Genomic DNA, 25,493 nt, shown 5'->3' with positions numbered 1-25,493 from the left:
TGGTATGTAACAATCTATCTTTTCCTAAATTGTTGATATTCCTACCTAGTGTTTCCACTGTTACAACTTAAAGACTATATTGTATAAATGGAAGAAAGTGTAGATAACGATGAGATGGGAGACATGAAGTTGTGAGAAGAATTTGTCATATCACAGAAAGGCCCAAGCCAAAATAAAATACCTACAGTTGACAACATTCCCCCAGAATGAGAAAGATCCTAGGGACAAAATACCATAACAAAACTATTCCACCTGGAATGCAAGATATAAAACACTACCCTCACTCTTCAACAACAATAATGTAATAATATGAATTCCAAAGAAAGGCAAGATCAGACTTGTTTAAAAGATAAACTGAAAGAAGGCAAACTTATGTTTTCAGAGAAAGATTTGACAATACTGACAGGAATACTTTCTTTGAAAATTAGGAATAAAAATGAGAGAGTGAATGGTTATCTACAACTTGTACAAAAACCAGATTGCAGTAATAAGAGTCTAAGGACATGAAAGGGAAGCAGTGTTTGAGAAGGGGGTGAGAAAGGGATGCATCCTGCTGGCCATATAATTCAGTCTCTACATTAAGCTACCACTATATGAAACTAATTTAGAAACAAGGCTTGAACTTCAGGAGAAAGAAATAAAAACTTCAGGTTTGTTGATGACACTGTAATTTTGTCAGTGACAGCAACAGACTTGCAAGATCAGTTGAACGGAAAGGCTAGTATCTCGAAAAGAGGTTATAAGATGAATATCAATCAAATTAAAACAATAGTTATAGAATTTAGTGAAGTTAAATTGAATGATGGTGAGGGAATTACATTAGGAAATAAGATACTACAAGTAGTATATGAGTTTTGTTATTTCCACAGAAAAATAAATGGTGATGCCCAAAGTAGGGAGGATTTAGAAGAAAGTGTAGCAACAGCAAGAGAAGCATTTTTCAGACAGAGAAATTTACTAACAGTGCATATAAATTTAAGCATTACGAAGTCTCTTTCCGAAGATATTTGTCAGGAGTGCAACTTTGTAAGAAAGTGAAATGTGGACTATTTAACATCTCAGACTTATGGTGGTGAAGATTACATGGGTAGATCAGATAATTAATGAAGACATACTACACTGAATTGGAGAAAAAAGAAATGTGTGCCTCAACTTAACTAAGGCATCAAGAAATCATTTCTTTGTTAATTGAAGAAGGTATAGGAGGTAAAAATTGTACAGGAAGTCCAAGGCCACACTACAGTCAACGGGTTGAAATGGATGTAGGTTGTAGTTGTTTTGCCAAATGATGATGGTTGAAGAGGATATACCAGTACGACGAGCTGCATCAAATCATACCACCACCACCACCACCACCACCACCACCACAACAACAACAACAACAGGTATCTGCACTGCAGTTATGAGGAAATGATTTTCAAAACATGGTACTAGTGGCAAAATTTGTAGACTACACAAATGTAGTTCACATCTGGAAATCTACCATAGAATTAATTATGTATGACGCTTATAAGCATCCAAAAATTACCACTAATATTTTTTTGTTGGGACACATATCTACTAAAAATAGGAGGCACAACATCTAAATAAAATATATAGAAAACATAAGAGTAGTTTGCAATTGAAGATACTGTATTAATTGTGAGTAGAGCTCAAAAATGTTGGAAAATTCACAATACAAGTTTTGATACAACCATTGTAACACTATGGAGAAAATGACATGAACAGCACATTTAGTATGTGTGTAAAGTACAAGACTCTAAAATTTAGGTGTGAGTTTATTTAACAGATGAAGTCTTGTCCATACACAAAGCAACTTATTTACACAAACAAAGATGTGAAATGTACAGATGTTGTACTTAGATGGCATAATGTCACTTCCTATAATATTGTTCCAAAGATAAACACTGTAGCTTCACCTCAACACACTAAAAGCAATACAGATCATGGAGCACTGACAAAGCACATCAACCACTTTAGGTAGTCACCACTGTACAACATGTAGACAATTTTCTTAACCTCGCAATTGTAAGTAGTAGTTATCAATACAATGTAATGAGGGGAAAGGTGGGGGGGCAGGGAGGGGAGGGGGGGGGGGGAGGAGGAGGAGGAGAGGGTTATACCAAGACTCAAATGCAGCAAGAAGTTTCACATGGATGTAAATTACAACAATAATGCAGAGACGAAGAAGCATGTACAGGGTAGACAGGTGTCTTTGGACTGAAGACCACAAAAGTAACTGAAATATGGCTACAAAGATTTAGTATTTGTACACAAGTTTTAGCTTCAGAAACTGCGAAGAGTGGAAAAGGCAGGTAACTAAAGTATAACATTCTAACCACTAACATATTTTTCTATTCCTTTCTGTCTCTTCTGTTGGATGTTGGATTTGTGATTAAGAAATTTGAAGAAACATGTATTCCTCCAAGCTGATACTCATTCTTCCCTTACAGATCTAATTCAGCTTATCCAGTTCTGAGGAGGAAAAGTATGTTCCTAAGGCTTAACAATATTATGAGAAGGAAAGGTGCTATTCACCATATAGCGGAGATGCTGAGTCCCAGATAGGTACCACAAAAAGATTTTCACACTTAAAGCTTTTGGCCAATGGCCTTTGTCAACAATATACACACACACACACACACACACACACACACACACACACACACACACACACACACGACTGCAGCCTCAGGCAAGGGCGGGGAGGGGAAGGGGTAGTATGGTGGGGATAGTGGACAGTGAAGTGCTGCAGGTTGGATGGAGGCAGGGGAGAAGTGGGGAGGGTTGCGGCTGGGGCAGGGGAAAGTAGCAGAAAAGGAGACATATAGAGAGAAATAAATAAATTTAAAATATAGAAAAAAAACTGAGTGTGGCGGTGGAATGATAGCTGGTTAGTGCTGGAATGGGAGCAAGGAAGGGGCTGGATGGGTGAGGACAGCGACTAATGAAGGTTGAGTCCACAAGGGTTATGGGAACCCGTAGAACACATTGCACGGAAAGTTCCCACATGCGCAATTAAGAAAAGCTGGTATTGGTGGGAAGGATACATATTGCACAGGCTGTGAAGCAGTCCTTGAAATGAACGATATAATGTTTGGCAGCGTGTTCAGCAACTAGGTGGTCCACCTGTTTCCTGGCCACAGTCTGTCGGTGGCCATTCATGAGGATAGACAAATTGTTGGTTGTCATGCCTACATAGAATCCAGCACACTGGCTGCAGCTTAGCTTGTAGACTACATGACTGGTTTCACAGATAACCCTGTCTTTGATGGGATAGGTGATGTTAGAGATGGTTGTCATGCCTACATAGAATCCAGCACACTGGTTGCAGCTTAGCTTGTAGACTACATGACTGGTTTCACAGATAACCCTGTCTTTGATGGGATAGGTGATGTTAGAGACCGGACTGGAGTGGGTGGTATTGGGAGGATGTATGGGACAGGTCTTGCATCGTCTATTACAGGGGTATGAGCCATGAGGTAATGGACTGGGGGCAGGGATTGTGTAAGGATGGACAAGTATATTGCGTAGCTTTGGTGGACGGTGGAATACCACTGTGGGAGGGGTGGGAAGGATAATGGGGAGGACATTTCTCATTCTAGGACACAATGACAGGCAATCGAAACCCTGGTGGAGAAAATAATTCAGTTGTTCCAGTCCTGGGTGGTTCTAACTTATGAGGGGAATGCTCTTCTGTGGCTGGACAGTGGGGCTTTGGGAGGTAGTGGGTGACTGGAAAGATTTGTTTTTGTATAAGGTTGGGAGGATAATTAAGGTCAGTGAAGGCTCCATTGAAACCCTCAGTATACTTTACTTCGAGAGGGACTGCTCGTCATTGCAGATGCGACGACCACTGGTGGCTAGACTGTACGGAAGGGACTTCTTGGTATGAAATGGGTGGCAGCTGTCGAAGTGGAGGTATTGCTCGGAGTTAATAGGTTTGCTATGGACAGAGGTACAGATGGTGGAGTTCAACATCTAGGAAGATAACTTGATGGCTTGAATAGGAACAGGTGAAGCAAATGGGGGAGAAGTTGTTGAGGTTCTGGAGGAATGTGGATAGGGTGTCCTTAGCTTTGAATCAAGATAGCAAAGATGTCATCAGTCACTTGGACCCAGGTGAGGGGTTTAGGATTCTGTGTGTTTAGGAAGGATTCCTCTAGATGGCCCATGAATAGGTTGGCATAGGATGGTGCCATGCGGGTGTTCATAGCCATACCCCGGATTTGCTTGTAGGTAATACCTTCAAAGGAGAAGTAATTGAGGGAGAGTATATAGTTGGTCATGGTGACTAGGAAGGGGGTTGTTGGTTTGGAATCCACCTAACATTGGGAAAGGTAGTGTTCAATAGCGGTAAGGCCATGGGCATTAGGAATGTTAGTGAACAGGGAGTTGGCATCAACAGTGATGAGCAAGGCACCATGTGGTAAAGGGACAGGAACTGTGGAGAGTTGGTGGAGGAAATGGTTGGTATCTTTTATATAGGGGGTACGTTCTGTGTAATACGCTGAAGGTGTTGGTCTATGAGAGCAGAGATTCTCTCAGTGGGGGCACAGTAACCAGCTACAATGGGGTGTCCTGGGTGGTTAGGTTTATGGACTTTAGAAAGCATGCAGAAGGTAGGAGTGCAGAGAGTGGTAGGGATGAGTAGAGAGATGGACTCCAGAGAGAGGTTCTGGGATGGGCCTAAGGATTTGAGTAGTGACTGGAGATCCTGGTGGATTACTGGAATGGGGTCACTGTGGCAAGGTTTGTAGGTGGAAGCATGTGACAGCTGATGGAGTCCTTCCATCAGGTAATCCTTGCAGTTCAGACCACCAAGGTGGTCACAGGTAAGATTATAAAGTCAGGATCAGTTTTAGATGGTGGAATGCACTTCTTTCTGCAGATTTAAGGTTAGGCTGTCTGTTGAGGGATTTGGGGAATGATGGTGAGGCAAGGTTTGATGTTAAGAAACTCTGGAAAGTTAACAGGGGGTCTTTTGGGGGCGGTGGGGGTGGAACATGATTGGATGGAGGGGTGAACTGAGTTAGGCAAGGTTCAATATTGGTCTATGGTTGAGTCTGATTGGTAGGGTTGGTGGCAAAAAAGTGTTTCCACTGTAGGGGCCGGGAGAAGGAGAGAAGGTCTTTAACAAGGCCTGCATGGTTGAACTTGGGAGAAGGGCAAAAGGTGAGGCCTTTGGAAAGGACTGATATTTCTGCGGGGCTAAGGCTTTTGGAAGAAAGGTTCATGACTGTGTTGTAGGTCTGTTTAGGTTCTGGATTGTGTGTGGCGGTGGGAGGGAGTTTTGGAGAGTGGGGTATGTGTAGTAGGTCTGCAAGACAGGGTTAGTCCACTATGAGGAGGTATGGGAGGGGTTGGAGGTGGTGGACAGTAGCACTCCAAGGTGGGAGTAGGAAGTGAGCAAGATGGAGAGCTTTTTGAGGTGGCGTCGTGCATGTTGCTCATGTTCTTGCAGGGCAGGAGTTTCAATGTGTGTTATGGGTTCCAGGAATTTTGGACTGCTAGCAGGAGAATCTTGTGGATGGAAAGAAGATACTGCAGGGAGGTTTGGGCTTGGTTGATATGGTTTTTCAGGAATATGTTGGTGAGGGCTAAGGATTGGCAGAATTTGAATTGTGATGGTGGTGGTTGTTGGGATGTTTAAGGGGAACTAAACAGCTAAGGTCATCAGTCGTGGAAGGAGGGGTGGCAGCCAGAGATGGGTAATTTGATGGTAAGGCCATTAGAGGGATTCCATGAGTCAAGCAACAATGGAGGAACAGTATGTGGGATTCGGATCTGGCTAGGGATATGGAGACTCTTCTGTATTGGCACTGATGGAAGGAGCAAGGATCCATGGCAGTGGGAAAAAAAAGTAATATGAAAAGGATGAAATGGATGCAAAAGGGTGAAACAAGATTGAATCTGAGGGAGTAGACGATATCGAACGCGAAAGGTGGCTAAAATTGGCAAGAAGTCACACAGATCAAAGTAAAGAATAAGTGATAAAAATATGTATTACTGTGGTTAGCAGGTCTGTGTGTGGATAACTGTGAATAAGGGGGACAGCAGATGTGACCGGATGGTGAGATTAGTAGGTGCAAACTGGGATAGAACGGAGAAGGTGTCGGGGGTGGGGAGGGGTTCGTAGGATGAGATACAATATTGTGTTGCACTGGAAAGTTGCGGGAGTAAACACGTAAAAGTACATGAAATGATGCAAGAGAGTGATCAGTTTAAAAGTATAGGATTAATTATATTGGTGGGAGTAATGTAGCACATAAGATGCTGCACCAACAATCAGAATGGTCTTGTAGGCGTCTGATGTGTGGAGCTGTGATGGCTGATACAGTGTGACTCATAAGCAGTGTGAGCAGTCTGTTTGGAAGGTGCCAAGAGAAACATAGGAAAGAAGAGAAAGAGGATGAGCATTGAGTATAGTGATGCAAATGAAAATAGTAACAAAGGAGAAATTGCGAAAAGGAAAGTTGCTACTCACAATATAGAGAAGATACTAAGTCGCAGACAGGCACAACAGAAAGATTTTTACACTTAAAGCTTTCAGCCAATGGCCTTTGTCAACAAAACACACACACACACACACACACACACACACACACACACACACACACACGCAAATGCAACTCACACACATGACTGCAGCCTCAGGCAACTGAAACCACACTGCGAGCACCAGCACCAATGCATGATGGGAATGGCGACTGAGTGGGGGAAGGAGGAGACTGGGGCGGGAAGGGGAATGGATAGTATGGTGGGGATGCTGGACAGTGAAGTGCTGCAGGTTGGACAGCGGGCAGCAGAGTGGGGGGAGGGGGGGGGGGAGTAGAAGTAGTAGAAAAGGAGACACATGGAGAGAAATACATAAATTAAAAAAATAGAAAAAAAAAGACTGGGTGTGGTGGTCGAATGATGGCTCTGTAGTGCTGGAATGGGAGCAGGGAAGGGGCTGGATGGGTGAGGAGAGCGACTAACGAAGGGTGAGGCCTCGAGGGTTACGAGAACATAGGATTCACAGTGTAGGCAGGTCAGTTGGTAAACCACGTGGGTGCTTTCACATGTGGCTCTGCCTTTGATCATGTACACCTTCTGGTTTACAGGAATAGAGTAGGTGGTGGTGGGAGGGTACATGGGACAGATTTTACACCGGGGACGGTTACAAGGGTAGGAGCCAGACGGTAGGGAAAGTGGTTTGGGGAATTCATAGGGATGAACTAAGAGGTTACGAAGGTTAGGTGGACTGCGGAAAGACACTCTTCGTGGAGTGGGGAGGATTTCATGAAGGATGGATCTCATTTCAGGGCAGGATTTGAGGAAGTCGTATCCCTGCTGGAGAGCCACATTCAGATTCCGATCCAGTCCCGGAAAGTATCCTGACACAAGTGGGGTTCTTCTGTGGGAGGTTGTGGGTTTGAGGGGATGAGGAAGTGGCTCTGTTTATTTGCTTCTCTGCCAGATCGGGAGGGTAGTTGCGGGATGCGAAAGCTGTTTTCAGGTTGTTGGTGTAATGGTTCAGGGATTCCGGACTGGAGCAGATTCATTTGCCACGGAGACCTAGGCTGTAGGGGAGGGACCGTTTGATGTGGAATGGGTGGCAGCTGTCATAATGGAGGCACTGTTGTTTGTTGGTAGGTTTGATGAGGACAGACGTGTGAAGCTGGGTATTGGACAGATAAAGGTCAACATTTTTGCAAGTAATTTCACCTTCTCCTTTTTACGGTAATCTACCATACAATTTTATCTCGCCTATGTATACTCAATAATACGTAACCCACTTCCAAACTATAAAAAAAAAATTTTTTTGCCGCTTTCAACATTACCGCTGCTATAAAATCCACTGTTTCCAGTTCACAAAATTCCTTTCACCTATTAAACAACCATTTTGGCTAGTTCTAATAACTTTTGCTTTATTTCCATTTTTCCCACACCGCTGATCATTTTTAGCCTCTTCCCACTGGTTTTAATGTAATTATTTCTTCGTCAGACAATTGTGTTAAGATGGCGGCGTATATGGATGTAGTGGCAAATCGCTCCGTAAATATCGGAAAATTACCCTCAGTAAAATGTCTACTATGTGCAAAAAAAGTGATAAAAGGTGTTAAAATATGTGTAGTGGCACATAAGTGGTATCATTCATGTTGTTTCGTGGAAGCAAATCTCAGTAAACATACATGCGACTGCGGAACAGAGTGCAACGGTCTTGAAACTGCATTTGAAATGTGCAATGCTGGACTCTAAATAAGCGTGAGGGAAGAACTGGAAAGTGACTTAAGTAAAGCCAGACAATACGCAGAAATGCTGAAAAGTTTGATTGACTATATGGACGTTCCCACAGACTCGCAAACAGACAAACGAGAGTGTGTATATATTAGGCCTAAGAAATTCTCTCGCCCTGTGTCAAATACCAACATTTTTCGTGTTCCGTTAATGAATAAATACAATGTACTAAATGCAGACAGTTCAGAATCACGAACAAAAAATCTCAGTGTAGCTGGTAACTGCTCACAAGGATCTATTTAACGAAAAAGTGCCAGCGGAAACTCGTTACCAACAAGTACTCTTAAACGAAAAAATCGTGTTACAGCAACTTTTAAAAAGCAGAATATGAGACAAAAAAGGAAACAGTGAAGAAGAAAGAAGAAATATACATATTATCAACGAGTCATGGTAAGGGACTGGCCACAATCATGTCTGACATGCAATCGGAATACAAAGTGATTGGAATTTCGAAACCTGGTGCTCCTCTACGGGAAGTGCTAAAAAACTGTGAAAGTGCCATAAAAAGTGATGTCAACTGTGTCATCATCGGAGGAGCAAACGATGTCTATAAAAACGAAAGCAGCCTTGCTGTAAGAGCACTGAAAGAATCGCTAAGAAAAATTTCACAGGCGAAAGTATTTGTTGTAAACATTCCCCATAGGCACGACTTAACAGAAAACTCATGTGTAAACAGAGAAATCATCGCAACAAATCGAAAATTCAGGAAGATTTGTAGCAGTTTTGTGCACACAACTTTCATTGAAGCGCCGACTTCAGTAAGAGAGCATTTTACTAGACATGGACTACACAGAAACAACCTAGGCAAGAAAGTGCTGGCCAAAGAAATTCTCCAGGTGATAAAAACTGCAGGAGTGGACACCCATGTGAAAACAGCACTACCTGCAACAGGTTCTCTGCCAATGACAACAGAAATGAAAAGTGCACCTACAACATATGAGGAAGAAACATCTGCAGATACACTCTGTAATGAAAAAATTACATCTGTGCCAACATGTGAAGTATCACAGTCACCAGTGGCATCATCAGTAACAGCAAGGGAAAAGGAAGTAACTGTAGCAGTACCAGCAGAAGTTTCACCAGCAACAGTAACCACATCACCAGTAGCAGAAGTTTCACCAGCAACAGTAACCACATCACCAGTAACAGTAGTGGAAAAGGCAGTACCAGCAGAAGTTTCACCAGCAGCAGTAACCACATCACCAAGTACAGCGGTGGAAAAGGAAGCAACAGTAGCAGTACAGTGCAGCTTAAGGAGGAGCCAAAGGAAAAATACATCTGTGCCACTTAGTGATAATTTTTTATGGTTTCAAGCCAAAAAGAAGACAAAAATGTGAAAAAACTGTCTGCAAACTCACAGATAAGTAACAGTAGTATCATATTCTTAAACATTCAGAGTCTTGAAAGTAAAGTTGAAATACTGGAGGAGGCAATGCCACATAATAAGTACTCCTTCCTATGTTTATCTGAACATTGGCTTAAACCAGGACAAATTGAATACTATGTACCAGAAGGCTATAAACATGGAAACAGTTTTTGCAGATCTCAGTACCGCAAAGGAGGTACTGTTATCTTCGTTTCAAAGGAAATAGAGTTTAAACCACTAGATCTTAGTTGGGCATGTGAAGAGAAACACTTTGAAATTGCTGGAATCATATGTGATGTAATGAAACTTATCTTAGTATGTATATACCATACCCCTGACTCAGATGAAAAAACTTTCTTAGATAAGTTAGACAGTATACTCTGCCACATAACAAAGTGGAAACAATATGTAACTATAATTGGGGGAGACTTTAATTCAGGCTTTGATGTAACATGTAACAAACCAAGTGTAAATAAGTTACTAAACATGCTAAGGCAGCACAACTTCCATCATGTAAATTCTGAACCGACACGACTAAAAGCGTGCCCTGACAATGCTTTTGTCAACTGTACTCGTGATATTTACTCCACCAATGTAAAGGAATTTGCTTTCTCTGACCACTCTATCCTAACAGTAGAATTAAGACATATTATGAAAATGAATGGGAACAAGGCCACACAAAAAATATCAAAATGCAATACCTTTATACTAACAAAAAGCAATCTCGGAAAACTAACACACCAACTAAACATAACTAACTGGGACAAATTATTTCAAACATGTGGTTCTAATGCGCAGTTAGTGTATGAAACATTCCACAATTACTTAATAGGGGTTTTAAAAGCTCATCTTGTACCAAAGAAATATCACAAAACAAGAAAGGGTAAAATGTGGTACACGAAAGAGTTGGAGAATCTAAAAAATAAGCTATTGCTGTTAAAGCACCTAGGCAAAGTAATTAATTCTAAAGAAATTAAGGATCTTGAAATCAACGCAAAAAAATTGTATAAGAAAGAGCTACAATTGGCTAAACAAAGATACAACACTAATCTCATAAAAAGTAGTAGAAACAAGTGCAAAACTGCCTGGACAATAATTAAGACTGTTAAAGGTCAAATAAGAAACTTTGATGAGACAGTCCCAATACCAGTAGATACATTCAACAAATATTTTGTAGGCTATGCAGATGAAATAAAAAACTTGATCAGTAAACCCAATGTGACGCATATAGATTATCTTAAGACTGCAAACCGAAATCATAATCAGGCCGGACCTTCATTGAAACACCTTAAAGAGGTATGTCAAGACGAAGTTATCAAAATTGTCAAAGAAATGAAAAATTCACATAGTACAGATATTTATGATATGTCAAACAATTTACTGAAAGAAGTAATACCTTACATTGCAGCACCATTAACATATTCTATAAACTTGTGTCTTAGAGAAGGGGTCTTTCCTGATTCTCTCAAACTATCCAAGGTGACTCCAATCTTTAAGAAGGGAAGCAAAGCTGAGCCTGCTAACTACAGGCCAATTTCACTAATTCCAACACTAGCCAAAGTCTTTGAAGGCATAATGTATCAGCAGATCTATGAGTACCTAGAACTAAACGATATGCTGAGTACATCACAGTTTGGTTACAGGAAAGAAAGGTCAACCATACATGCCATAGAACTCTTAGTGAGTGACATTTTAGCAGCATTTGAGGACCAGGCTCACATACAGATAACCTTATGTGACCTGAGCAAGGCCTTTGACTGTGTTGACCACTCTGTTTTACTCTCTAAACTCGAATATTATGGAATATGTGGCAAAAGTTTAAAACTCGTCAAATCATACCTTAATAATAGGAAGCAAGTGGTAAGCTCAGGAAGTAATGTGTCAAACACACTTGAGGTTCAACACGGAGTGCCACAGGGATCTAAATTAGGACTACTTCTATTCCTCATACATATAAATGACCTACCGGCAAATATTAATGTAAAGACATATATGTATGCAGATGATACAACTCTGCTGTCTGTAAACCATGATTTTGATAAACTTGTAAGCAGTATGAATTTGGCAAAAGAAAATGCAACATCATGGTTTAATGCAAATGGGCTACTATTAAATGAGACAAAGACCCAGAACATGTGGTTCAGTCTATCAAAGACTACAAAAATAGAAAAACAAAGTGCAAAATTTTTAGGTATAATCTTGGACAACAAACTAACATGGGACTCTCATGCAGAACACATAGCAGTTAGGCTGTCAAGAGTTATATACCTGTTGAAGAGGCTGATGTTCTGTGTGACATCGGAATATGTAAGGACAGCGTACTTTGTTTTTTTTTCAGTCTGTTTTAAGGTATGGGCTAACGCTCTGGGGAAATAGCAAAAAAATAAATGAAATTTTGGTGATCCAGAAGAAAGCAATCAGAGTAATGGCAAAGGTAGATAATAGGACACATTGTAAACCATTGTTCATTAAATATAGAATTTTAACAGTTATTAATCTATATATTCTTGATAGTGTTAACTTCATACTTGTGAAACTACCTAATTTAAGTGTAATGAATCAAAGACATGACTACAATACAAGAAACTGTACTTCTCTGATCTTGCCACAGAATAGATTAGCAAAAACAAACAATAGCCATAAGTACATGTCAATTAAAATATATAACAAATTGTACAAATATGCCACAAGCATGCCAATCAAATTATTTAAGGAAAAGCTACACAGCTTCTTGTTAATGAACCCATTCTATTCAATAGAAGAATTTTTAGAAATACCCAATATCAACTTAAGTTAAATGTGTTAAATATATTTAATAAAAATATTAGGTTAAGTGAACTAACGAAGTCTATTGCATGTAATAATGCTGAATGACCAATAAAGAATCTGAATCTGAATCTGTAAGCTTCATTTTCATAATCTGCCACCACAAAACCACTCCTTTTAATATGTTTACATGCAATTTTTTCGAAATTTTCCCGAATTTCCCCACTCTTTAACGTGTTTTGGTGGCAACACAACCACCTCACCTTTGTGCACATCGTTGTTTACCAAACCAAGTTCACCACAGGATCAACATATCTCAGCTTTTACCAGCACTTTTTTGCCTTTTGTTCACATCATATCTCCAGTTGCTTTCTAGTTCACCTTTATCTCTCCCCATATATATTTATTTTCGTTTTCATTTCAGTCTCATGTTACACTTTCCACCTTCTAATACCATGTCACCCTCACAACATCCACACAACGACCCCATTAAGTTTTATTTACATTCTCTCCCCAAACATGCCTTCGCCCTAGCCAGATTACGCTCCCATATTTTATTTTCCCAGGCTTGTCTGACATTTGGCATTACCCCCAAAGGCTTCACACTTAAAGTCTCCATCTCTGGCTATAACACTTCTTTCCATCAGTCCCTATACCAGTTCCAAACTGAACAATCCATTGCCCTCACCCACCTAATCCTTCACCTACACATCAACTCAGCCAATGAACACACCCGTCAACTCCTATCCTTAATAAAAGTCCACAATCTTTCCTCTCCCACATCCATACCGGTTGTTCAGAGCATCCTCCTACAGGCCAACCGCAAGGCCTCACCTTCAGCCCCACTCCCAGATTCAACCACACAGCCCCTGTCAAAGATTTACTGTCCTACACTTGTACTCTCTGCTGGAAATATCACTTTGCCACGAAGAAAAATAATCCTAATCCTACTCCTAATGATCCAACTCCCAAAGACACTATCCAAATTGAACCCTGCCTGGAACAGTTCTGTCCTACATCCACCATCACAGCGGGACCCACCCCCTCTTCCTCAAAGTCACCCTCTCCAAACCTTCCAGGAATTTCTGACTTCCAGCCTTGCCTCTCAATCCTTCTTAAAAAAACCTTAATCCTACTCCCAACATCACCACTGCTGAAACCCAGGCCTATCCGTGATTTGAAGGCTGACCGATCCATCTTCATTCTTCCGGCGGGCAAGGGTTCCACGACCCTGGTACTTGATCGTCGGAAGTATGTGGCTGAGGGACTGCGTCAGCTTTCAGACAACACTACATACAAAGTTTGCCAAGGTAATCCCATTCCTGATGTCCAGGCGGAGCTTCAATGAATCCTCAGAACATTAGGTCCCCTGCAAAACCTTTCACCTGACTCCATCAATCTCCTGACCCCACCGACACCCTGCACCCCTACCTTCTACCTTCTTCCTAAAATTCACAAATCCAATCATCCCGGCCGCCCCATTGTAGCTGGTTACCAAGCCCCCACAGAACGTATCTCTGCCTATGTAGATCAACACCTTCAACTCATTACGTGCAGTCTCCCATCCTTCATCAAAGACACCAACCACTTTCTCGAATGCCTGGAATCCTTACCCAATATGTTACCCCAGAAACCATCCTTGTAACCATTGATGCCACTTCCTTATACACAAATATTTCACACATCCAGGGCGTCGCTGTGATGGAGCACTTCCTTTCACATCAATCACCTGCCGCCCTACCTAAAACCTCTTTCCTCATTACCTTAGCCAGCTTCATCCTGACCCACAACTTCTTCACTTTTGAAGGCCAACATACCAACAATTAAAGGGAACAGCCATGGGTACCAGGATGGCCCCCTCGTACGCCAACCTATTTATGGGTTGCTTAGAGGAAGCCTTCTTGGTTACCCAGGCCTGCCCGCAAAGTTTGGTACAGATTTATTGATGACATCTTCATGATGTGGACTCACAGTGAAGAACTCCAGAATTTCCTCTCCAACCTCAACTCCTTTGGTTCCATCAGATTCACCTGGTCCTACTCCAAATCCCATGCCACTTTCCTTGACGTTGACCTTTATCTGTCCAATGGCCAGCTTCACATGTCTGTCCTCATCAAACCCACCAACAAACAACAGTACCTCCATTATGACAGCTGCCTCTCATTCCACATCAAATGGTCTCTTCCCTACAGCCAAAGCCTTCGTGTCAAACAAATCTGCTCCAGTCCGGAATCCCTGAACCATTACACCAACAACCTGAAAACAGCTTTCGCATCCCGCAACTACCCTCCTGACCTGGTACAGAAGCAAATAACCAGAGCCACTTCCTCATCCCCTCAAACCCAGAACCTCCCACAGAAGAACTCCAAAAGTGCTCCACTTGTGACAGGATACTTTCCGGGACTGGATCAGACTCTGAATGTGGCTCTCCAGCAGGGATACGACTTCCTAAAATCCTGCCCTGAAAAGAGATCCATCCTTCATGAAATCCTCCCCACTCCACGAAGAGTCCCATGCACCCTCCCACCACCACCTACTCCAGTCCTGTAACCCGGAAGGTGTACACGATCAAAGGCAGAGCCACGTGTGAAAGCACCCACGTGATTTACCAACTGACCTGCCTACACTGTGAAGCTTTCTATGTGGGAATGACCAGCAACAAACTGTCCATTCACAGGCAGACAGTGTTTGTTGGTAATGAGGATCACCCTGTGGCTAAACATGTCTTGGTGCACGGCCAGCACATTTTGGCACAGTGTTACACCGTCTGGGTTATCTTTGATACTCCCCACTAACACCAATCTGTCACAACTCCGGAGATGGGAACTTGCCCTTCAGCGTATCCTCTCTTCTCGTTACCCGCCAGGCCTCAACCTCCGCTAATTTCAAGTTGCCGCCGCTCATACCTCACCTGTCATTCAACAACACCTTTGCCTTTGTACTTCCGCCTCGACTGACATCTCTGCCCAAACTCTTTGCCTTTACAAATGTCTGCTTGTGTCTGCGTACGTGCGGATGGATATGTGGGTGTATGCGAGTGTATACCTGTCCTTTTTTCCCCCTAAGGTAAGTCTTTCCGCTCCCGGGATTGGAATGACTCCTTACCCTCTCCCTTAAAACCCACATCCTTTTGTCCTTCCCTCTTTCCTCATGAAGCAACTGCTGGTTGTGAAAGCTTGAATTTTGTGTGTATGTTTGTGTGTCTATCAACCTGCCAGTACTTTTGTTTGGTAAGTCACATCATCTTTGTTTTTAGATATACTAATGTAATTGCATGTACGAGGCAAAAGATGCATAGCAATCAAGTTAAGTATTGTTCCTTCCTTTGATAGAAATAAAGTTTTCTTTGAGTTGGAAAGTGTTTTGTACAGATGATTTTGGATTCCTGACACAAGCCATCACAACTTTACTCCTTCCTTGTTTGTGTCAGTGCTGGCTCCAACACAACAAGAATTAATTTCCTTGAATATGGTATGATTGGGATATAGGATCCTGGTATATTAGAGAGAGAATATCCGCCACCACTGTTTTTAAAATAAGAGTTTGGGATAGACATAAAATATTATTGTTGCCACTCTAAGGAGCAGAGTTGTTTTCCTCATGAAGAGAAGAGCATTTTCCAGTGATGCAGCATGCTGTGCACAAATGGAATAATAATATACTCAAAAAATAATAAAAAATTCACAGAGGTACTAATATGATCGTTTTCTTCTCCTCCACCTCCTCTTTTTTTTTCTGTTCTGCTGTGAATAAATAGGCCTAATTCTCCAGCGCTATATGGCATAGCAAGTTGGAAATATTCCATATGTTATGACTGCCACTGTTGTTGATTAATAATTTTTTCCCCAGAAATTATGCTAATCATCATACTGTTAGGTGTTTTGTAAGTATGTGACACACACCTAAATATCTGAACAACAGTGCTTTTCCTTCACCCCTCTTCCTTCCCATTCAGCCATTCTGCCAGAAGACGGAGCAGCTGACTCCAAAAGCTTACATGGACAAAATCGGATATTTTGTGCCAAATTTTGTGAATTTTTTGTCAAATTTGGTTTCTTTTTTTTGCCAGAGTCAGTGTTGGTTTTGACAAATTTGGTGACTTATTTTGCCAAATGTTGTGACTTATTTTGCCAAACATGGTGACATTTTTGCCACGTACAATGACTTCTTGCCAAAGTGGGTAATTTTTTTGCCGAACTGAATGACTTTTTTGCCAAAATTTGATAATTTCAGAGCTATTTTCACAGTCATGTCGAAATTCATTATGCAGGAAAAGCTATACACAAATCTCACTCTTGAGGAGATTAGAAGTCAAAGTCAAGTTTTAACATTCAATAATTGTCATTTAGAAATATTAATTGACTGCCATAACCAGATTTATAGCATTTCTACAGGATAAAATTACAAATTTTCTGGTATCTCATAAAAATCACTGACTTTTGCATTATTTTGCTAAAAATAGCTAATTTAGCATTATTTTTGCATTATCGTTTTTGTGAAAATATCCTATTCTTTGTTATAGCTCACCACAATAACAAAATTTTACCTAGCCAGTTTTAAAATTACTGTATAATTTCTAATATAAATATTTGTTCATATTCTAGTTTTTAAATAGTCAGGCATCAATCATTGTGTCTGTGCCCTGTCCCGCTCAAGCTAATAAGTGTGTACACATAAGCTCCCAATATTTGCTCGCATTACAGCTATGCATAGTTAGCTTGTGGAAATGTATGTACCTGCACTTGTGAAAAATCAATAATATGCAGTCCAAAAACTTCCAGTTGATTTCTGTAAATGAAATTAATAGATATTTCCACTGAACTATGTCATGGTTGGCAGGGGGTCTGATCTATCCTTGTCACACAAATGAGTTATTCTTCAGAGTTATGACTTTAATCAATTAGTGAACTAAGATACCTATTTTAGAGCTCTTTACTCTGAAACATTACTAGAAGACAGTACACATGACATTTTATGTAAATACGGACAGTGTTTTGTGCCCCACCTGATTACTTCATTTAGTGACCAGTTAGAGCTATCATTAATTATTAGACAGTGCTTCGTTAATGCATGCTTTTATAACTTTGCAGTTTGTATGAGTAATTCTGCCACTGTACTTTCAGTTATCTGTGAGTGATAACCTGAGTACAATCTAGTTTGTGGTATTACACACATTTTTTCTTGAGCAAACAAGTATTTCAACTTCAATGCAACAAACAAAAATACTACCAAGAAGGTGTCAGAGACTAAAGAAAATCAAATTAGTGCCTCACAACTACTGAATACATCAGCTGTGCAGCAGATTTAATTTGAAAATGGACCATTGCTATCTTTGGCAAATACACACCTTAGTTTGGATATAGCTTTTAATTGCAATAAATCTGCTCTCATTCCTGCTCCATTATTTGAATACTGTTTATATGTACTGAGACTTACACAGTAAACAGTAAAGAATAACTGTACCATCTATTTCTATATTTTTCTAATAATTAACAGATAATAGCTCAGCAAATCACTGGCTAGCTGTAACACAATGAAACTTGTATAATACTCAGCATTCAAGTTTAAATCTCGACAACATTCTACCAAGATATGATGGCTGACAGAATATTAGGTCAATTATAAATTACATACCTTTTACTGAGGCTTATTTTTGGATTGTGGCTCCTGGTAAGGTAAAGTAGTAGTCATGGGTGGTATCACCAGATCATCCATGTTTGGAAGAACAAATTTTTTCTGTAAAATACCAATCAGGATGTGTACATATGTATAGAAGAAATTAGTATTAAAATTATATAAATACCTCAGGGAAAGTGACAACTAAAATGAATGAACATCAATTAAATAATACATTTTCAGTACAGAGGCAATAAAGTAAACCAAATAAAACTGCTTGAGAGCAGAAATACAATAGGAAAATTAATTATGTATTAACAGTTTTATCTGTCTCATTTTTTTGTTTACCTTTCCATTGCTTACTGAATCTCATGTGTCTCCAGACAATAACTGTAGCTTACAGCTAATGTAGTATACTTTCCAGGTGTTGCCATTATTCTGTTGCCTTTCTTATCACTTTAATTCAAGAGCGAAAGATATTACTAGATTCGCTTTCTTGAATATTGCACTAGATGAGCAAGACAATGGGCCATTCGACATGCTTCCTAGTGTAGTTGAAGGCTGTGGGGCACCCATTGGGCCACACTTTGCACATGTGCAGTCATTCCCTCATGGTGGTGTGAACACTTCTGATGCTTAATCCGAAATGGCGGCTATGGCTTTCACTGTCACTCGGCAGTCCTGGCTAATAAGTGCATCCACCAGCTGGACGACATCATCGGTAATGCAGTGTGGTGCTCCAGACTGTGCATCATTTGTTAACGACTCCCGTCCTTCACTGAAGAGCTTGTGTCATGCCTTGACCTTGCAAGGGATTTGCAGTGTTCGCCGTACACTTGTGACATTTGTCAATGAATGTCCACTCCTCCTACTCCTTCCACTGTCAGAAAACAAACAACACCTCTTTGGTCTTCTTGTGATGCCTCCATGTCACTGTTTGCAATGCGACTGGTAGTGTTGGACGATTGAAGCATGCTGGTGCTAGCTCTGTATAGTCATGTGACGTGCACAGTGTGTATACATGGACAATGAAAAAAATTCCTGGATTTTTCCCGGATTTCACGGCTGAAAATACACTTTCTCCCAGGTGAAAGTACACTTTTCCTATGTTACGTGACAGTACACCTTTCCTCGCCACTGTACAACTTATCAATCTTTTGAATGTTTATGGTTTTACACGCCGACGTAGAATTTCCTGGCACTTTAGAACATTAACGTCAGGGTGAAAAAACACGTTTTGGAAAGATCTTTGATGTGCAGCAACATGTACACTGCATATTTTCGTGTTATGAAGGTATAAATTCGAATTCCACCAAACGCCACATGTTACTTTCCAAAGCACTGAAATCGAGATTGCGCCACACTTTTGTAAGCCAGTCACAGCTCACGTCACATGATCTAGCCGGCTGACAACAGTATAGGACATGTGATGTAGTCAGCCAATAGCAATATCACCCTTAAGTAGTGCGAACACACAAATAAGAAAAGTTAATGGTTTAAATTAATATACATAGTGTTGCTACAAGAAAAACAAAGCTTTCACATATAATCGTGGTCACAAAGATTAATAAGCTGCAAGAGAAGCTAAGCTTCCACATATAATGTTGATCTTTTTTGCGCATGTTACTCTTTAAGATATATGACACAAATGTGCCAGTAAAATTTTTAATAACGACGTAAATGTCTGATCTTCTGCGCTCAAAATTCTTCTAGATGGTCGACCTCAGAGAGTTGATTTTTAATTGAGAGTCAAACGCTCTGTGATTTAAGAAATTCATCATACATTCTCACATATTGTTCATCTTGTGTAAAAGGAAATTTACTTTGAAAGCAATGCTTTTCAAACCACCATTAGCAATATTTTCCCGTGACCTGTTAGAAACTGATTCATTTCAGCAGTTGCCAGAGAGTGCCAGATAAAAGGCGCCACTGCTCTTGCACAGTTATTATGATGCAGGAAGCCTGTATGTTCATATGTGTAAAACATTAAAAGATCTTACACTGTGCCATGAAAGAAACACGACATCAGAGGATACTTTAAGAGCATCGGAATTTTGTGAACCATACTAAAATGCTTAATTTGGCTTAAAGTGCACATTCTTATGTCCAGATTGGGATGTAAATTTTCTTGAGTACCAGTATTGGATAACCTTATGTTTGGTTCTTTATTATGGCATAATGCCATGCGAGCTAAAAGATGGAAAACGTGCACTTGAAATGCAGTGAACAGTTGCAACTAGCCAACAATGTGAAATTATTTGTTTCAAATAAATTGACTACCTCAGAGCAAAAGATTAATGAAAGACAAATCTATTTAGCAAAGCAGCAAAAATAACTTATTTGTTCTGCTAGGCAATTAATGCTTGTCTGTCAGAAAGGTGGAAATAAAACCTGAAACTAATAACATATTTTAGCCTTCTGTAATCATGCAAACGTGTTTTAATTCATTTGATAGCTCCTGGACACAGAAATCCATTTTGTTTTCATTCGATGTGAGAGAAATAAATGAAGAGGAAACAGCAAAATCACTAAACGTACACACGGGGCACGTAGAGACCAGCCACCTCCCCATTAAAACTCAGACTGCTCTGTGGTTCAGCTCCGGATCTCTGATATTTCCAAACAGGGGCAATATTAGACAGTAGTTCTCAGCCACATATCCATAGCCACAAGTGGGTGAAGGTACTACTCATATGTGACTCAACTGCGCATGCACACTAGCCTGCCGGCAACTGCTCAAACAAATCTAATATTAACAGTTGTCATGTCACGCTCATAGGAGGCAATTTGTTGTTATGAAGCATTGCATAGTCTTCCTAAAGCCTTTGACACACTTTGCTGTTGGCAGACGCTTGTATGAGCACTGTGTTTTGTTGTTGTATATGGCACATTTCCTTTGTGACTTAAGTTTTATTTTCGTTTTTTTCCCTCTTGTTCATGTTTTGTTGCTGCAGTATTGTCCTGCAGAAGTGGGATACAGTAATATCCTCTGTTGGAGTATTGATACTTACCACTCAAAATCACAAAAATTTAACTGAAAAAAAAAAAAGAAAAAAGAAAAATTCCCGGGTTTTTCCCAGTTTTCTGCTGAATGAAAAAATTCCCAAGTTTTTCCCAGATATCCTGATTGTCCCAGGTAGCATACACCCTGTTGCATGTGTGCCCTCTAGCGATGAGCTCTGAACTTCCACGCTCTGGTCAGAACGATAACTCATTTCACACACCATGATATTATCCTCCTGTCACTGGTTTGCGCATTCCAGACTCCAGCTTGTTTCTTTTTGAATAGCCCCTGTACAAGGAGGAGGTTATAGAGAACAGTTTTTCTTGAATTCCTGCAGGATTGTGACACTGATATGGACTCCGTAACCGGCATTAGATATTATACACAAATCAACTCATATGGGTAGCACCTGTTCCACCTACTGGGACTGCAACAAGTGCTTTATATAGGGAGAGCCAGTCTAGTTAAACATCCATGCACTATGCTGATCATATCAGACTGCTGATATTTATAAAGGCTTATAGTTCACATCACAACTGCCTACTGATAACAGTCCTGGTTGTACACTCAGTTTTTTCATAAGATAAATATTGGACACACTATGCTAATTCACGCCAGTCTTGACTTTATCACATTTTATTTGAAAGTTTGAGATAGGCAGTAGATTACACCTCAGCTGCGCAGTTGTGTGTGGTTCACCATGCATAGCATTTTGGTATACCTGCAGGAATACTACAGGTTGGGAATGAGGACTATACTCTGTGAGAAGTATGAATGAATGATTTCTTGATGCGCGATAACAGCAATTAAAGCTGGAAGAAGAACAACATGAGCAGCAGATGCAGCAAGTTCAACTGCAGTTATCCCACTAACAGAAACAGAAGGAGCAACGTAGCAACAAATACTCTTACTCCAGCAGCAACAGAAGCAATTCATGGTGTTATTGCAACAAACTGTTCAACCATAGGGTCAGCAGCATCTCCTCCACAGTCATCGTTCTGAAGAGTATAATGAGCCTTGGTAACTTATTATTTTCTTGCTTACTGTAAGATCAGCAAGGATTTTGATCCTCCATCTAAGCATATCTCTGCTGCCATGATGTCGTCAGCATACAAAGTGGTCCACAAACTACTGACCCAGTAATATTGCAGTCAACAATATTTTTCATTTGTTGGCCCAATATTATGGTTGGCAAACTTACATTGCGACAGCTCAATGCACTTAAGCAATTTTCTACAAAGGTAGGCCAGTGTTATACATCATTTATTGCCATCTTCCAGAGTCTCACATCCACACCTGTTCATCAGAAATGATGTAGTTTCCTTTGCTCCCAACAGCATTGTTTGATCTGGGCCTCTAACATCTTCGAACCCAACCTTCTATGATATTATTCACAGCATGCAATCATTTAAAGTAGCAACATTGGTGTTGTAGGCATTCGAAAGCAACCTAGAAATGACAAAAATTAGCAGTTAGCACTAGGTGCTTCTGTCGTCAGATGACTGCAATAAACCATTCTCTCTTCCCAACAAACAATAACGCAACAAGAACTTAGTATAGGAAATCACATAGTTTGCACAACACTAGCAAGTATTAGAGATCAGAAAGGAAGTCTCTTACCCTCTTTAAACTAGACAGAGGGTTCTATGATATCATCTCTAAACTCTCTGTTTCCATCGATGGCAACTTAACTGAAAACCCATCACTTGAATCTGTAGGTGGGTACAAGAGGACTACACCAGCATAGAAAAGAGAGCAAGTACACGAGGTATGGCAGTACTGCCAAAACATAACAAATTGTTGGACATTGCGATTGATTATTACTTACCAACACACTGACTGATCAGCTAGCAGTGAATGTTGTTCTGTTTATACACCCCATTATATGTACACATGTGCTCTGTGTGTGTGTGTGTGTGTGTGTGTGTGTGTGTGTGTGTGGTGCGTGCACGTGTGCGTGTAAATAAATATGTGTAAATAAAACCGCCTCGACTGACATCTCTGCCCTTAACTCTTTGCCTTTAAATATGTCTGCTTGTGTCTGTGTATGTGCGGATGGATATGTGTGTGTGTGCGCGAGTGTACACCTGTCCTTTTTTTCCCCTAAGGGAAGTCTTTCCGCTCCCGGGATTGGAATGACTCCTTACCCTCTCCCTTAAAACCCACATCCTTTCATTTTTCCCTCTCCTTCCCTCTTTCCTGACGAAGCAACTGCCAGTTGCGAAAGCTCGTAATTCTGTGTGTGTGTTTGTGTGTTTTGTTCATGTGCCTGTCTGTCGGCGCTTTCCCGCTTGGTAAGTCTTGGAATCTTTGTTTTTAATAAATAAATATGTGTATACACAGTGTAACCAGTAATTGTTTGTGATGTACCACAGCCATACAGCAGGAATCGGGATGAAAAATTTTATACAGGAGACTTGTGGCCTATCAAATCGGCAAAGTACATCAAATTGGCATATAAAAGCAAGCAAAGCTACAGCGCATGCATGTCATGCAAGGTTTTCATATTCCCTCACTCTCTACATACAAGCTGTTATTCACAGAGAAAAAAAAATGAATAGGATGTTATTTGTAATAAAATTAATGTAATGCTACTGTGTATTGGGTTATGTTACCATTAGAGGCTGAGGTTTTTAAGTTATTCAAGAAAAGCACACAAAACACCTTCAAGTGTGGATCCACACCACCCTCATTCATTGCCGGTCAGGATTTTAAGTGTGTCATTCAATGCACTCCGTCCTACCATAGCACAAGACTATGTGACTACACAAATTACTTCCCATATTCAACATTTCTTTTGTTTTTATTGACAGGGCTTAGCCATCAGCTTAGTCGACTATTTTGTTAACATTATTAATATAAATGTGCCCGTTATGATAATGAAAGTAAATGACTTTTATAAACATTACACAAAAACTAATTATGCTAAGAATTTGATCCAAACTTAACCCTCACAAGCACAGTAATTTCTTAGTCAGAAGGACAGACAGACAAAATGATTCAGTTGTTAATTTTATGCAGTTTAAAGTCACACAATCCTTAGGCAAAATTTACACAAATATCAATATAATAATCTGTAAGTGCACATCTAAGATGGTTGCATAATAAGCACAGTCACTGAAGACCATAAGAGGACAACTATGGTAAACAATTCATGTTGTCACAAATTTTTGTATAGTGCTACGAGGAAATGACACGAACAACATACTAAAAACTGTGGTTCGCAAGGGGTGAGGGAAAATATGGTGGAAGTGGTGGTGCTTTTTGAGGTCACTTACACATTTTCTTCAAGAATTTGAAAACTACGGTTTCTACTGCAAACAATCACAGTACAAAATCAACCTACAATACATTTCCTACAAAAAAGAGTCTTTTCATTTTTTTCTCTCGGACTAATATACTAGTTTGCGCAAACACAGCAAGAGAATATGAATTTCTCACATGATGCATATGTGTTGTATTTCAGGTGGAATTGTAGGCCAATTAGAGGAACTTTCCTGAGTTGATAGATGACAAATACCCTGTATAAAATTGTTTGAACACACTCCCAACCTTATGAAATTATAGCACATATAAATATTCACTGATTATGAGATTACATTCAGTGTTATTTGCGATCTTTTGTACCACTGAAGTTAAATTTTCTGTCATTGCATTTAAAAGTTAAGAGAAGCTATTTGTTTATTGTAAATAACCACACATAAATTATCCTTCATGACAACAGAGCTCGCGAAGGATTCCACAATTACCATTGTGGCAATGATTAAAATCTCAGTGACAAATCTTCAATGTGTCATCTTTTGAGTTGACTCAAACAATGTAACTTCAGCTATTACATACATGGACTGATACTCTACATTTTATCCTGTATTTAACAGCACAAAATGTCAAGTTCCAATCAAACTCAACCCCACATTGAAAAACTCACTGGACTTTATAATTATGCAAGTTGGAAGTTCTCAGTGCAAGCGTACTTAGAATATAATGACCCCTGCGACTCTGTGTGCAGCATCAACACTAATCCAAAAAACAAAGTCAAGGCAAGATTGAAGCTGATTATATTATTAGATCCAATAACTTATTTGCACATACATATCCAGAGCTAAGGAGGTCTGGAAGAAACTGGAGCAAGTTTATTACCACTATTCCGGAATCACCTAAAAGTATTAAGGATTAAGTGGACAAAATCATGTCAACCACTCACAAATTAAGAAATACTAAATTTTATGTCATTGATGAATGGCTTGGAAACAATAATCCTCGCTGGTTCAGCTGTAATATATGAACCAACAATAATGGGAACTGACAGTTCAGTTATAAAAAGCTGTGCTGACCTCATGAAAACAAATCTTTTACAAGAAGTACAAGACCCAAAGAGTTCAGCATTCTTCATAGGATAAAAACATGTTCAAGGATAACACACACACACACACACACACACACACACACACACACACA

The 25,493-nt window shown here is 40.1% G+C and overlaps 1 protein-coding gene across 8 annotated transcripts in view; it reads right to left on the bottom strand.

Moving 5' to 3' along the window:
• LOC126279051 (testis-expressed protein 2) overlaps nt 1–25,493 on the bottom strand; it is a 321,894-nt gene that overhangs the window by 9,536 nt on the left and 286,865 nt on the right. For all 8 annotated transcript variants that reach the window (XM_049979461.1, XM_049979464.1, XM_049979465.1 and 5 more), the window contains one exon: nt 18,050–18,151. In XM_049979461.1, the coding sequence (XP_049835418.1) occupies nt 18,053–18,151 (99 nt within the window). In that variant the 3' untranslated portion in view covers nt 18,050–18,052. The remainder of the gene's footprint in view (nt 1–18,049; nt 18,152–25,493) is intronic.

Source organism: Schistocerca gregaria, chromosome 6 (genome assembly GCF_023897955.1).
Source record: "Schistocerca gregaria isolate iqSchGreg1 chromosome 6, iqSchGreg1.2, whole genome shotgun sequence".
Lineage (NCBI taxonomy): Eukaryota > Metazoa > Arthropoda > Insecta > Orthoptera > Acrididae > Schistocerca > Schistocerca gregaria.
The sequence above is the reverse complement of the archived record's forward strand: the minus strand, read 5'-3'. Positions and strand labels throughout refer to the sequence as shown.